The sequence below is a fragment of the Pelobates fuscus genome, chromosome 2 (assembly GCF_036172605.1).
Source record: "Pelobates fuscus isolate aPelFus1 chromosome 2, aPelFus1.pri, whole genome shotgun sequence".
NCBI classification, from domain to species: domain Eukaryota; kingdom Metazoa; phylum Chordata; class Amphibia; order Anura; family Pelobatidae; genus Pelobates; species Pelobates fuscus.
The window spans coordinates 403,370,342-403,384,843 of record NC_086318.1 but is presented as its reverse complement, the minus strand read 5'-3'; the positions used below and the strand labels follow the sequence as shown (position 1 = coordinate 403,384,843).

Sequence of the window (14,502 nt, the reverse complement as noted above, 5' to 3'; positions counted from 1 at the left end):
ATTCCCAAATCCTATGAGCTTTTCTTTGGTTAGAAGCCACTCAGTAAATTTATAATACAATCGCAGATAACATTTTATGAAAATAATAAAAGCCATAGCTCCAATCGAGCCAGATTGCGTTGATATAATAATACAGCAATTTGTGATCACAATAAATATGCAATTATCTAAAATGCAATCATTAAAGTGTATCTAAAAGAAAATGGACCCTCATTACAGTGAGTATGGGCAAAGGTAGTGTGCGTCAGGTATTTAGTTGTAAAGTGATACAATTGTGCATAGGCTTTCTAAATTTGTGCAAATCTTGGAATTACTTCTATGAAGAGTGGATTCTTTGCAGAATATGAATTATTATTTAAGGGCATTATATCTGACAATAAAACACATATGGCAGTAAGGAATTGTGGATTAATTCAGTCTACATGTATTTCTGATCCGCCTATCATGGCAGAAATTGAGATTAGTTGAAGTACATTATATCCGTCCAGTGATCACTTTCCACTATTGCTCCTTAGTCCTGTTCTTGACAGTAGAGGAATCTGTAGTGGTCCTTTGCTGTAAACCATTTTCCATTTTGCATTATATGATCCCTTGATGCATACCAGTGTTGCAGTTAGTGACTGTTTGAGCATTTGCAACCTTTCTTCCAGCTTGAGCAAGTCTGGTCATTCTCTAACATCATGTGACATAAATCGGCTCATTAGAACAGTGGTAACATCACTGTCTTAAAACTGGGAAACCCGTGGAATATGTCGGTTAATAATAACCCCTTATAGTCACATGACGGAAATGTTCCGGCATGCAGGCCTTTTACTTTTGAAGCTGTGTCCTTAAGGGGGTAATCATACTAATGACTCCCAACAAGGGATACGTATGTCTAGCAGACACTGGCCAAAGCGCTCTGTATACGACACACATTTTCCATCATCCCAGTGAAGATGGTAGTTTAAAAGCTTGTAATTTTCCATCCCAGTTACAAAAAAATCTTGGTACATGCCTGAGACTATTTCTTGGTGAAGTTGTGAAGCTACGCTATATCTGGTTTTCCAATAAGAAAATGTTTAAAATGCTGTGGAACCTTTAGAATCTCTGCAGTCCTCTCAAACCAGCTTCTCTGTATTTATGTATGAATTGTTTTTAACGTTTCTCCTTTTATGACACCGGGGCACCTTGTATCACAGGCTTCTGCCTTTGAATGTATTTTTGAGCTAGAGCGAAAAGGAAAATATGGCAAAAGATCAGTTTCCAAAAAATGGCTGACTGCAAGAAATGAAAAAGTCCCCTGTTTCGCAATCTCCAGGGGGACGTATATATTATTCATGTTTCCTTTTATACTTTTTAAAACCACGATTGGAGGAAGCAGTAACTTTGGGAGTAGGTTTGAAGCGTATCTTGGAAATACAATTTAATGCTATAATTTCAAATCCCTCCACTGGTGAAGCAATCCATCTTGAGTTTTACTGTTCTGCTACAAATGGTCTCACAACATTCCTGAAGATGAACCATTTCTATGAACACATTTAGCTATCCACGCGTAGAAGGAAATATGTATGTGTGTATGTGTTATAAATACATGTATAACAGCTGGAGTGCTAAAACCTTTCCATCAGCGGTCTGATGGGGTATTGTAGACATCACAAACTATGAGACTGATTTTAGGTCCTGTGGTTAATGGATGCCAAGAGATGGCATTATTTTCCGCTAATATATATCTTTAATATTACATGCCTTTTCAATTCCAGTTAGCGCGCAGGTCAGAGTTACTTTAATCTAATGGCAGCACTAAGACATTCTTCTCCCAGCTTGCTTGAAATTGACGGGAGCTTCACTCTCCAAGAGCAACTGTTGTTTGCTACAGCTGTGCCTAATTCAACCCTTTCCTGTTACTGATTTGCTGGGGGTGTAGCTGGACGTGGAAATCGTAGGAAATCACAGCTCCTCTCCTGAGATATCAGTAACAGTAAAGGGGTTAAATTAATGGCATCAGCTACTGACAGATGTGTAAACCCACTATTTTCTCAGCCAGTTCATTAAATGCAAGTCCTGGTGATGCACTTAGGTTAGGTCCCTCCTGCATTGCACAAACCTAATTGTCGGTCTTTTACTGAAAAATAAAATGATAAAATGGGGTGGTGGTGGTGGTGGTTTTTTTTTGGGGGGGGGGGGGGAGGTTACCAGTCAAGTGCTATAAAAAATTAAAAATTAACATTTTTAATCAATATCTTCCCTTCAATAGTGTCAGGGGTGGGGGATATAGGCCAGACTCGCAATTTAAATAGCCTATTGTGTTTGAGGTTATACATAGAATGTTGAAGTCTAGTTATGTAGAGTGTTGATGGATAAATAAAAGGATCTGCAATAGTGTCTTTGCAGTTATTTAGAGGACGCACACATGTATATGTATGTATTTATAAACTAGTGGAAAAAGGCATTTGGTTGCATTCACCGGTATATTCCATAAGTAATTAAAAAAATTGTGCGTTTGCTTTATCAAAGGGCGTGGGGATAATTTTGCTTCTTTACACTGCTCCAGGTTAATATAAAGAGTATAAAACTGGTTTACGTCAGATAAAAAAATTCAAGAACCATCTTGTTCTGCTGTTGACTGCTGAAAGACATTGGCAGCAACATGACTTGGATTCTGAGCAGTTTGAATACACAGACTTGGCTCTGTGGTTAAACTGTATAAAACGAACTCTTCAGCAATGCTTTGTGTTTCAGAATCGATTCCTCTTTTACTCAAGTGGTTAAACTAACAGCTTTGTTTAGAAATTGCTGCATCATCTGAAAAGGGATTTTTTCATAGGTTTCTTATGTAATCACTGCTGTTTTTTTTTTTTTTAATATATATATATATTGCGGTTTTTACAAAGGCAAATTCATAGTAAAATGTTTTGCCTGCAGAAAACTCCAAAGGAATCTGCAGGCTTTGACATAGCCCAAACTTTCCCCTTTTGTCTGTGCACCAGACTGGCATGTTGTCATAAGCCATTAGCTTCAACGCCATCAAGAAGTGTTTGACAGCAAATGCTCGACATGTGCTCCTGAAGTCTGCTAATGAAAGACTAGAATGAACAGTTTGTCTTTCTTTGTGTGACTGCAGTTAATAGACCATTAATATATTCATCTGCTGTTTAGGCGACGCTTTTAGGTCATGTTCTGAAAACACACGTGCAATCTTGTCTTCCGTTTGTTGACGTTACTATTCCATAGATCTTCTCAATGGAAGTCACCCCTCTCCTCTTTTTTTTTTAGCACACCTCTCCACTGTCGGATACTGCATTATTCCATCTTAGAAGTTTCACGCATTTGTAAATTTGCTGTCACTATCTGTAATAATCAGAAATAATGCATCTTTGTCTCTCTAGAAAACCCAAAAGGTTTGCATCTTTGAGTGTTATTTGCTAAATAGTAAATAGCTGAGAATTCACTATGAATTTACAATATTGTATCCCAAGATTCCAAAGGGAAAAAAAATCTTGTTGGCAAATTTTTTTTTTGCATTTCTGTATTGCATTATTGACAATTCAAACTAATCGAATAACCAGGCTTTTCACCAAAGTACAAACTGCCAGAAATATTTATTTTTATATATTTTATCTTTTACTATGCAAGGATTCACTGTATGATGACTAATCATTTGTCTGCCTAATCTAAAAGCAGTGGATGTGTCAGGATATGAGAGGACCCTCGGTAAGATATAAGCCAAAATTTATCGAAGGCACAGTGGGAATGCATAGTGAGACACATATACCCAGCCATGCTAAGGCCCGGTAATAACACTTAGGGTAGACATCCGAAGTATCAGAACCAAGTTAAACCTGGAGAAGGAATACTGGAAAAGTCGAGGATAACGTCTAATTCAGGGCAAGACTAAATTCAAGGCCATGATTGTAGCCGGGTCTGGTACACTGGAATCAGGATTAAGACAAACTTGTGGTCAGGAACGTGGCCAGATCAAAATAAAATAAACGTGAGTATAGAAGCTCAGGATCAGGGACGTAGTGGGGTCAGGAACAGGAAATCGGGGACAGCAGTATGATGGCGCTTGCACCCTGTGAGAAACCACAAAGGGGCACTGACCTAAAGATCAGAGGTTTATATAGACCCTGGCCCTTGCGTCAGTTTTGCATCATTGGCATATGTGCAGTGTGTCAGTCAAGATGCCGTTGCCAGTAAAGGGATTAAAAAGCACGAAGGTTGCTGATCGTATCACTTTAGTTGGAGCCAGAACAACTTAGTCAAAATTATAATGTATCGAAAAACTGTGATCATGGTTGAATTGACTTGGCTGCGTAAAAATCGTATTGAGGTTGCTAAATTGATGCTGCTACGTCAAAATTTAGAGCAAGGTGGCTGAAATCACACAGATGTGTCAAAATTGAAATGATTTACCACTGGACAGTGGCAAAACTGACAGATATATTGGAACTGGAAGATCCACCTCAGAAAACTGTCCAAAATGCTTTCAGCTCACCTCTGACTATAATTTTGATCCCAAAGATATTGACATCAGTGGCTCAGTCACTTGAAGGCCCAAGTTCTTTGGTGATACGTGGGCACATTATATCAAATTGTTAAACAAGCAATGACACATTAGCTTACACTAATTTTCAAGTATATTTGAAGATGTAATGTGTACTTTAATGGTATACATTTTATCAACCACAAATAAGTCTTGCTAGGCTTAATTACATATTTGGATAGAACATCTGCTAGCAATGTACATAGAGCAGGGGTTTCCAATAATTTTTTCCTGTGGAACCCTTTGACATAGTGTATAAACATCGTGGAAACCCCCACCAGTAAAAAAAAAAAAAACAATTGTGCAGGTTTTGCATGTGCCAGTGTGTGTATCTGTGTGTGTGTCTATGTTTGTATCCATCTGATACACAGATACACACACATGTGTCAGTGTGTATGAATCGGACACACAGATACACACTGCACATAGTGGCACACAGATACACACACCTGGACACACAGTGTGTATCTTTCTGTGTGTGTGTGTGTGTATGTATCTGTGTGTCAGTGTGTGTGTATCTCTGTATGTGTCAAGGTGTGTGTGTCAGTGTGTATGTATGTATATGACACACATGTAAACACACTGGCACATAGTGGCACCCAGATACACACACCCAGATACACATACACACACACACCCAGATACACACAGTGGCATATACACACACTGGATCAGACATATGCTCAGATGCACACATTGACACATACACACAGTGTCATATACACACACTGACACACACTCAGATTCACACACAGGCACATACAAACACACTGATATACACTGGCACATACAATTTTATTTTTTTAAATGTGCAGTTTTTTGTATGTGCCAGTGTGTGTATCTGTGTGTCAATGTGCGTATTTGACACACAGATACACACACACACACACACACACACACACATACCTTGACACACAGTTTGTATCTGTATTTGAGTATGTATCTGTGTCAAGGTGTGTATCTGTGTGTCAAGGTGTGTGTATCTGTGCTTGTATGTGCCAGTGTGTATCTGTGTGTCAGTATGTATGATTCTGACACACAGATGCACACACCTTGACACACCGTGTGTATCTTTGTGTGTATGTATCTGTGTGTCACGGTGTGCATCTGTGTTTGTATGTGCCAGTGTGTGTCAAGGTGCATGTATTTCTGTTTGTATGTGCCAGTGTGTGTATCTGTGTGTGAATGTATGTATGTGTCTGACACACACACACACCTCGACACACATACACACACAGTGACATATACTCAGATAAACACATTGACATGCACTCAGATTCACACACACACACACACACACACACACACACACACACAAATACACTGGCACATACACACACACACAGTGACATGTACACAAATCTTGACACACAGAAACACACACTGACACACACTCGGGCACACATACTCTGACAGACACACATACAAAAGTATATACACTCTTACTGACACACACATACACTCTCACTGACAGACACACATACACTCTTTGACAGACACACAAACACATACAAACTCCCTAACAGACACACATACAATTTTTTTTTATTTATTTTTTTATTTTACTCTACCCAGCCTCCCTACCTTTGGTAGTGCTGACATGGAGTCTGTGGGGATATTTATGGGATAATAATAGTAAACAGTTGAGAATTGCCCACTATTTCAATTCTCATATCCCAAAGATCGTTATCGTGTAAGTGAAATGTATTCCATATAAATAAAATCACAATTTGTTATAAAAATACAATTTATTGTGACAATTTAAATAATAATAATAAGTAACATGCGTGACAATAATCAATGAATATTTAGTATAACATGGCATGCAATACAATGGCAATGTAAAAACATCTTCCAATGGCTACCAGCCTTAATTGTCAAGACAAGATTTATGACTGTCTTTCACAGAGACAAAGAAAAAGTTTCACACAGTTTGCAGCATAAAGCCATAAAACTTTAGTTGACAGAATAACCCTTTCAATGCTGGCTAGACCTCCTAAGTAATTAAGACCTATTCTCATGTGATTTTAAATAAAATAACATTTAAACCAGTTCATTAGTCATTTCCTGGAACCATCCAATAAGAGTAATCTACCATGTTCTATAAGCAGAATTTTAACTTGCCTAAACAGATATTTTCTTATTTTAGAGCAAATCAATACACCTGGATAAATATCACGATATGCTAACATGTGATATCTCACATAAATACATAATTATTCATTTCTATCTGCAGTATAGAATGTCTAATTATATATTCTTTAGTAACTAAGATTTCTAAATATCGAAATCTGATCGTGATTTATCCAGTCATATATCATGCTATTAGAAAATTTTAATTAATTTAAATGAACTGAAACCAGTATAATTACCAGTTGAGTAGATATTTTCATCAGATTAGTAGGTAGCTAAGTGTCAAGGAATGTTTCATGGGTCTCTTTCTCTGCTTTTCTTTCTTAGCCTACTTCCGACTCTTTTGCCCCCGTCTGCTCACTCTCTTGCTTTCTCTGCCTTTCTGCATACCTCTCTCTTCCCTTTGTCTTAACTTTTAAAGGAAAAATTCACTAGGTGATAGACCAATAGAAACACTGGGGGTGTGCTTACCTTTCAGATAACAATTTAAGTAGTTGGTCGATAGAGGGCAGTCTCGTCCCAATAAACATTCCTATCCAGGAAAGAGTTAACTTTTCCTGGTGGCTATTTTGATGTCATTTACCTTATCTTTATAGTTGTCTATAACTCAAGTTTTCTGTCAGTTCAAGAGTTTCTTCGAATTTTCTTCAGACTATGTGTCTGGCAAATTCGGCTATAATTTCTAATATGACAGTTATAATACTAAATATGACCCTTAAATTACAATGGGACTCTTATACATTATCGAAAGTAAAATTAAATTATTTAATCTTCTCTGTCACAAATGCCTGGGTTTTAGAATTAATTATATTCCATTAGCATTTAGACAGTCTGTCCATCCCCGTTCTCATTCCTTATCAACAGGTTTGTATATACTAAGCATTCCTTAGCTTCTGGCAAAGTGGTTAGTTTTACAGAAGGGATAGAAATCTTGTGTCTTTTGTTAACTTGAAAATAACAAAATGGAGTCTGCTCTGTTCAGAGTGACTGACAATATACATTTTAATTTCTATCATAGCACAAAATGTCTGCCGATATAAATATCCTGACAAGTCTCTATGTCCCTGGGGTCCAGTGGGGCTGCTGAGCGGCTGGTGTGTGGGCGGCGAGGGAGCAGTGATCTTCCTGCTCAACTCCCTCGCGTGGGCGTGTTTTTAGTGACGCCGGAGCCGAAGTGATGTCATATTCAGGCTCCAGCATTACTGCTGTGCGCGCGAGGAAGCTAAGCCGGGGAGAGTGCTCCCTCACCGCCGCCGGCCATTTTGGTTCACAAGATTTTGGTGGAACCCCAATTGGGAAACCCTGACCTAGAGCCTTATCCTCAAAAACAACTCATTGTCTTTATTTTCTGATTCATACTTGCTGGTTTATAGAATTACCTTTTCCAGCAGATGTTAGTTAGGCAATAAACTGATTTCATAATGTACGTTCTATTTTGGAATCTCACTTTTTAAATTTCCCCCCAACCTTTTCTCCTATAAATATTGTGATCGGGAATCAAACAGAACTTAAGAAAGTTATTGCATCAAACAAGACTTCTGCTTTGCTAAATCACACTTGAAAATGAAATTTATCTTCTCGCCATCTCTCGAGGGGGAGGAAAATGGAATGAAAAGGGAGCTGGGGATTATTTTTCTTTTGAATTTCCATATGTCTTTGTTGCTTTGGTTTTTTTGCGTGTAAAAATATAATGATGATGGCAATCTGACCGCGTATTTTCTCTTGAGTGGATACAGGTTAACTTTAATTAATTCTTGCATGGTGTTCTAAAAAAAAAAACCAAGAGACTTGTGTGTCCAAAATTTTCTGACTGTGAAAGGTCTAATTGTTAAAAAGCAGATTTATTTCTGTGTTTGAAGTGGTGTAGCATGTTTTTAATAACGTGTACTGCCCTCTGTGACCTCTCCTGTTTGCCTGTTTCTTTCAGATGCAAGGAGGAAAGTCTGCATCGCTTACCCTGCCAGTGGTTATGCAATGTCTTAGAGGAAATTAAATCTAGCGATCCATCTTCGAAGTTATGTGCAACCAGACGCAGTGCTGGCATTCCATTCTACATACAGGTACTTAACAGGCTCTGTGTGCTGTGTTGTTGTTAGGAATGATACAAGCCTATTGTACAATACAATACAGTGGTGCAGGTTCGAACAAGCTTCAATCATACAGACATTGGATTACAGCACATGGCTTGCTGATACTTTTTGTCTTGTTTTTGTTGTGCTTTTTTTTTTTGTCCTCAATTATACACACAAACCAATAAAACAGTGAAGTAGAATCCATGTCAATTTATTTTACGCTGTTACCCAAAATGGTCTTTACGTAAATCAGTTTCAAATCAGTAATGCATATAAATTATTAGTTTAACGTAACCAAGTGTGGTGGTGTTGATCATTTTGGTATTTCATCACAGTTTTAAAACCTCAGTGATAATTACTGGTAAAAACACACGTTTATAAAGAGCATGGGATAGCAGCAGCCTATGGGAGCCTGTGATTTGCAGAGTAACTCCTAGCTTTCCATTGTGAAGGAAACAGTCCATTGAAATGTCGGATTATGTTGTCCAGTTGATTAGATGAAAAATGATCAAAACAAGTTACAGACCGTTTTTAACCTCCTAAAATGATGCATAGACCATTTCTGACTAACAAAGATTTCTAATCATCACTTTATAATACAACAAAAAACAAGAAAAATCTAAAGTAATAAAAAGAGGGGTCAAAAAGTGTAGCAGCAAGAAAAGGAAGGTGATGAACTAGTGTTCTGGAAGTGACATTCATCATTACCATTACTGTACATCTATACAGTATAAGGAGCCACAGTGAATGGAGTGTGAAATTACAGGTGATACTCGAAAAATTAGAATATCGTGCAAAAGTTCATTTATTTCAGTAATGCAATGTAAAAGGGGAAACTAATATATGAGATAGACGCATTACATGCAAAGCAAGATAGTTCAAGCCGTGATTTGTCATAAGTGTGATGATTATGGCTTACAGCTCATGAAAACCCCAAATCCACAATCTCGTAAATTAGAATATTACATGCAATCAATAAAACAAGGAGTGTACATAGAACAATATCTGAACTCTGAAAAGTATAAGCATGCATATGGACTCAGTACTTGGTTTGAGCCCCTTTTGCAGCAATTACTGCCTCAATGCGGCGTGGCATGGAAGCTATCAGCCTGTGGCACTGCTGAGGTGTTATGGAAGACCAGGATCCTTCAATAGCGGCCTTCAGCTCTTCTGCATTGTTCGGTCTCATGTCTCATCTTTCTCTTGGCAATGCCCCATAGATTCTCTATGGGGTTCAGGTCAGTCGAGTTTGCTGGCCAATCAAGCACAGTAATCCCACGGTCATTGAACCAGGCTTTGGTGCTTTTGGCAGTGTGGGCAAATGGAAAATGAAGTCAGCATCCCCATAAAGCTAGTCTGCGGAAGGAAGCATGAAGTGCTCCAAAATCTCCTGGTAGATGGCTGCGTTGACCCTGGATTTAATGAAGCCCAGTGGACCAACACCAGCAGATGACATGACTCCCCAAATCAACTTCACACTGGACTTCAAGCATCTTGCAGTCTGTGCCTCTCCATTCTTCCTCCAGACTCTGGGTCCTTGGTTTCCAAATGAGATGCAAAAGTTGCTCTCATCAGAAAAGAGGACTTCGGACCAGTGATCAACAGACCAGGTCTGTTTTTCTTTACTCCAGGTAAGACGCTTCTGACGTTGTTTGTTGTTCAGGAGCGGCTTGACAAGAGGAATACGACATCTGAAGCCCATGTCCAGGATCCGTCTGTGTGTGGTGGCTCTTGATGCACTGACTCCAGCCTCAGTCCTCTCCTTGTGAAAGTCCCCAACACTTTCGAATGGCCTTTTCCCTACAATCCTCTCCAGGCTGCGGTCATCCCTGCTGCTTATGCACCTTTTTCTTCCACACTTTTCCCTTTGATACAGCACTTTGGGAACATCCAACTTCCTTCGCAATTACCTTTTGAGGCTTTCCTCCTTATGGAGGGTGTCAATGATGGTTTTCTGCACAACTGTCAGATCAGCAGTCTTCCCCATGATTGATTCCTACTGAACCAGACTGAGAGATCATTTAAAAGCTCAGAAACCCTTTGCAGGTGTTACGGCTTACTTAGCTGATTAGAGTGGGACACTGTGAGCCTAGAATATTGCACCTTTTCACAATATTCTAATTTACTGAGATTGTGGATTTGGGGTTTTCATGAGCTGTAAGCCATAATCATCGCACTTATGACAAATCACGGCTTGAACTATCTTGCTTTGCATGTAATGCGTCTATCTCATATATTAGTTTCCCCTTTTACGTTGCATTACTTAAATAAATTAACTTTTGCACAATATTCAAATTTTTAGAGTATCACCTGCAAATGTGCCTATGACTAAGCACCCAGTGGTTTGAAACATGTCGGGCGTGCTGTCAATGTTTGGGAAATGAAGTTCACACACATCTCCAATACCAAGCTTAGCCATCATTGTTATTTGAAAGTTCAAATCCTTTTTGACAGACCAAAATTATGTTTGACATGAGCTTGTTGACCAACTCGTCCATTGAAAAATTAGGCCAGTCAACCGTACTTGCACTTTAATGTAATATATATCAAAATTAATTCTTCAAAACAATTTCATTAGTCTTTTATGTGAAAAGGAATACAATTGCACTAAAAAAAAAAGCAAGTGACACTGCACAAGGGCTCAGTATGTCCCAAATTAAGGGATAAAACCACAACATTCTGAGCTATACAAATAATAATCAAATAGAAAAGACGGTAGGGTTCTAAATAATACCACAATGCACGTAGCCGAGCTTTCTCCCACTACGGACATCTGTTTGTAACTGGCTGTAAAAATGATACATTTCTCCCTACAGCAAGGTCCTGATAAGTAATTCTAGAACATTATGTCTCTGCTTTCTGAGATGTTGTTCCACTTACTCTGCCTCCGGCTCGAGATAAAACACCACAAAGAGTTTTGGTTGCATTAAACAAAGATTTATTGTTTCAAATAAATCGTAATTTTTTTTGGCTGCCAAGCAATAACCTATCTAGGAAAACGTAGATGGCTAGTAAAGGTTCTATCAAAACTGTAGCTCACTAAGGTTATCGACTTTTCACATCATCAATTCTCTCTCAACTGCAGCTCTTGCAATGTGTGATATGGGCTTCCTAAATGTGTTTGCTGATTTGCATTTTATTAAAATAGAAAATTAACATTTTATCATTGTAAGTGCGTAGCTAAGCACAAATTCTTTAACAAGTTTAGAAATTGCATAAACTCTAAAAACATTTTTTTCAAAAGCTAGTTTTTTTTAAAACTTGATAATACAGCAAATGCTTTTTGGGGGTGAAAAGTTTTTTCCAAAAAGGTAAGAAATTTAAATCCATACTTAAGACCATGTCAGATGTTTGTGCGATTTTATTTTTAGCTGTTGCAGAAAATATAACTTTACATTAATCCATTGGTGCAACAGGTAAACACAATCCGTTCAGTTCCTTGTGCTGTACCTAGCAAAGCATCACAGTTTAGATGTTTCTCTACAATGCAAACGTAGATCCACAACAACTACATTTAAAAAAATCTCCATCAGGTCCTTTGGTCCAGAGAATATACAGACACCAAGTGTTGCTCTCAGTTCAACAACACAGAGAGAGCAAATAGCCTTTTTTGCCCTTTTTTCTGGATGTACATTGCCTTTTAACATTTGGATTCTACAGGGTGATGATTTGGAAACTGAATAGGTCTCATGGATCATCATCTCTATTTAAAGGGACACTGTGGTCACCTGAACAACTAGCTTAATGTAGTGTTTTTGTACTTTTTGTCAGTCCCTGCTGGTGTTTTAATGTAAATGGTGCCTTTTCAGAGAAAAGCATGTGTAGGCACACCTCCAGTGGTACTCACTCAGATGGCCACTAGAGGTGCTTCCTGGGTTGTGCAGCACTGACGTTCAGTGTCTCCGCGCTCTTGCGTGGAGACGCTGAACTTTCCTCATAGAGATGCACTGATTCAGTGACTCTGATTGGCCAGAGCAGTGTTTTATCCCACCACCTTGGCTGAGATCGTCAATACCGATGATGTCAGCCAAGGAGGTAGATCGGGGCAGAGCCAGCACTGGTGCTGGAAATAAAGTGAGTTTTTACCTGATTTAACAGGGGGCAGGGAAGGCTAAATAGTGTTTTTAACACTATAGGGTCAGAAATACACGTTTGTGTTCCTGACCCTATAGTGTTCCTTTAAGTAATATTTTTGTTATTGTTCCTATGTTGAAGCAGGATAAGAAGAGCTAACAAACTATGCAAATTGTATTGTTTTAAAATAACCCCGTATTGTTTTTGAGTTAGGTATATCTTTATATCGCGATATGCTTGACTTTTCAATGGTCACTAAGGAGTTAAATTAAAATTGGATCAGCTGACTGAAAGATAGCAGTGAGCCAATTTTCTAATCTCAAAATATTTTACTGTACTTTACTAGACCCAGATTGGTACTTCATGTTGCTGCGGGGATAGTGTACCTAGCACATATTGAGGAATGGGCCATATACAATAGTGTATTTAAGACTATAATTTACATGCTGAATGTAGAGAAACCTCTGCCTGCACAGTTTATTAGGGTGTCTCCTGAACCCTGAGATACTGTCATGGTTCCTTAATACACGTTTCATCATTATGTATTTTCTATATTGTGTGACTTTTTAAAGAAAAACTTGCATACGGTGTCAGTCAAATCATACATTTCAGAGAATAATGCCTGGTTGATATCACTCATCACGCAGAGCAGGATATAAAATAAAAAGATGTTCATAAAATAATGGGCAGAACTTTTTTTTGTTCATTTCTAATTTATTTCATACATAGACTGTTTCTTTTTAATGTTCTTTGTAAACTTGTTCCTGTAAAGAGTATAACGTTTCTGTGTGAGTTATCTGCATTTGACTCCCTTTTTCTTTCCCTCCCCGCAGGCCTTACTGGCTTCTGAGCCCAAGAACAGTAAAGCTGGTTTATTGAAAATGACTATGAAGGAATTAATTACTTTGGCGATGCCTGTGAAAAGCGCTGAAGGAGATAACAGCACTATCCCACAGGTGACTAATAATGCCAGGCTGACGCTACCCAGTCATAATACGTGCCTTGTAAGAAAAAGGTGGAAATCATCACACAAGCTAAAAATAATTGCTTTTATAGAAGAAAAAAAAAAAAACAATTATAGTGCTCATTATTTAAGATGCTGTAAGAGTTCAACTCATCAGGCTGGTAAATCTTTATTGTGGATATATTAAATGGTGGTCTTCTTTATAGAAGTTAAAACTGGATGTAAAAGAAGACCGATGATGGACAAGAACATAATAGCTTGCCCCACCGGTAGAACCCATTCAGTCCTATAACTCAGTTATAAGGAAGTAGAAAAAGGTGGCACCACAGACATAATATGCACAATTAAATAAAGGCAAGTAGTAATATAGAAATAAACAATGCTATATAATACAGAGCGAGAACAATAAAAAAATAATATATATAATATAAAGAACAGTCCAAAAAGAGTCCAGTAAAACCTTGGGATGAGAGAACAATCACAATTCTATCTGAGGTAGTGACGTCTATGAAGTAGTGGGATCAAGGGGTTTGTGGGATATTTATGAAAGAGAAAATAAAATCTAATAGTGCAATAAAACCCAAATAGGTAGCAGCCAATAAAGGTCTGTTTGTTCCTTCTCACGTTTTTGAGAGCTAAAAACTAGCTCTAGTATAAACCGCGTACAGTGGTATAATCCCCACTTATGGGATACGTGAGGGAGTATTGTAAGTAGATATCTCGTCAGATGGGGA

At 38.2% G+C, this 14,502-nt stretch overlaps 1 protein-coding gene across 1 annotated transcript in view; it reads left to right on the top strand.

The window, feature by feature from the left end:
• THADA (THADA armadillo repeat containing) overlaps window positions 1-14,502 on the top strand; it is a 519,919-nt gene that overhangs the window by 88,640 nt on the left and 416,777 nt on the right. Inside the window, exons 23-24 of the mRNA XM_063443899.1 lie at window positions 8,586-8,718; window positions 13,638-13,760. Coding sequence (XP_063299969.1) covers window positions 8,586-8,718; window positions 13,638-13,760 — 256 coding nt within the window. The remainder of the gene's footprint in view (window positions 1-8,585; window positions 8,719-13,637; window positions 13,761-14,502) is intronic.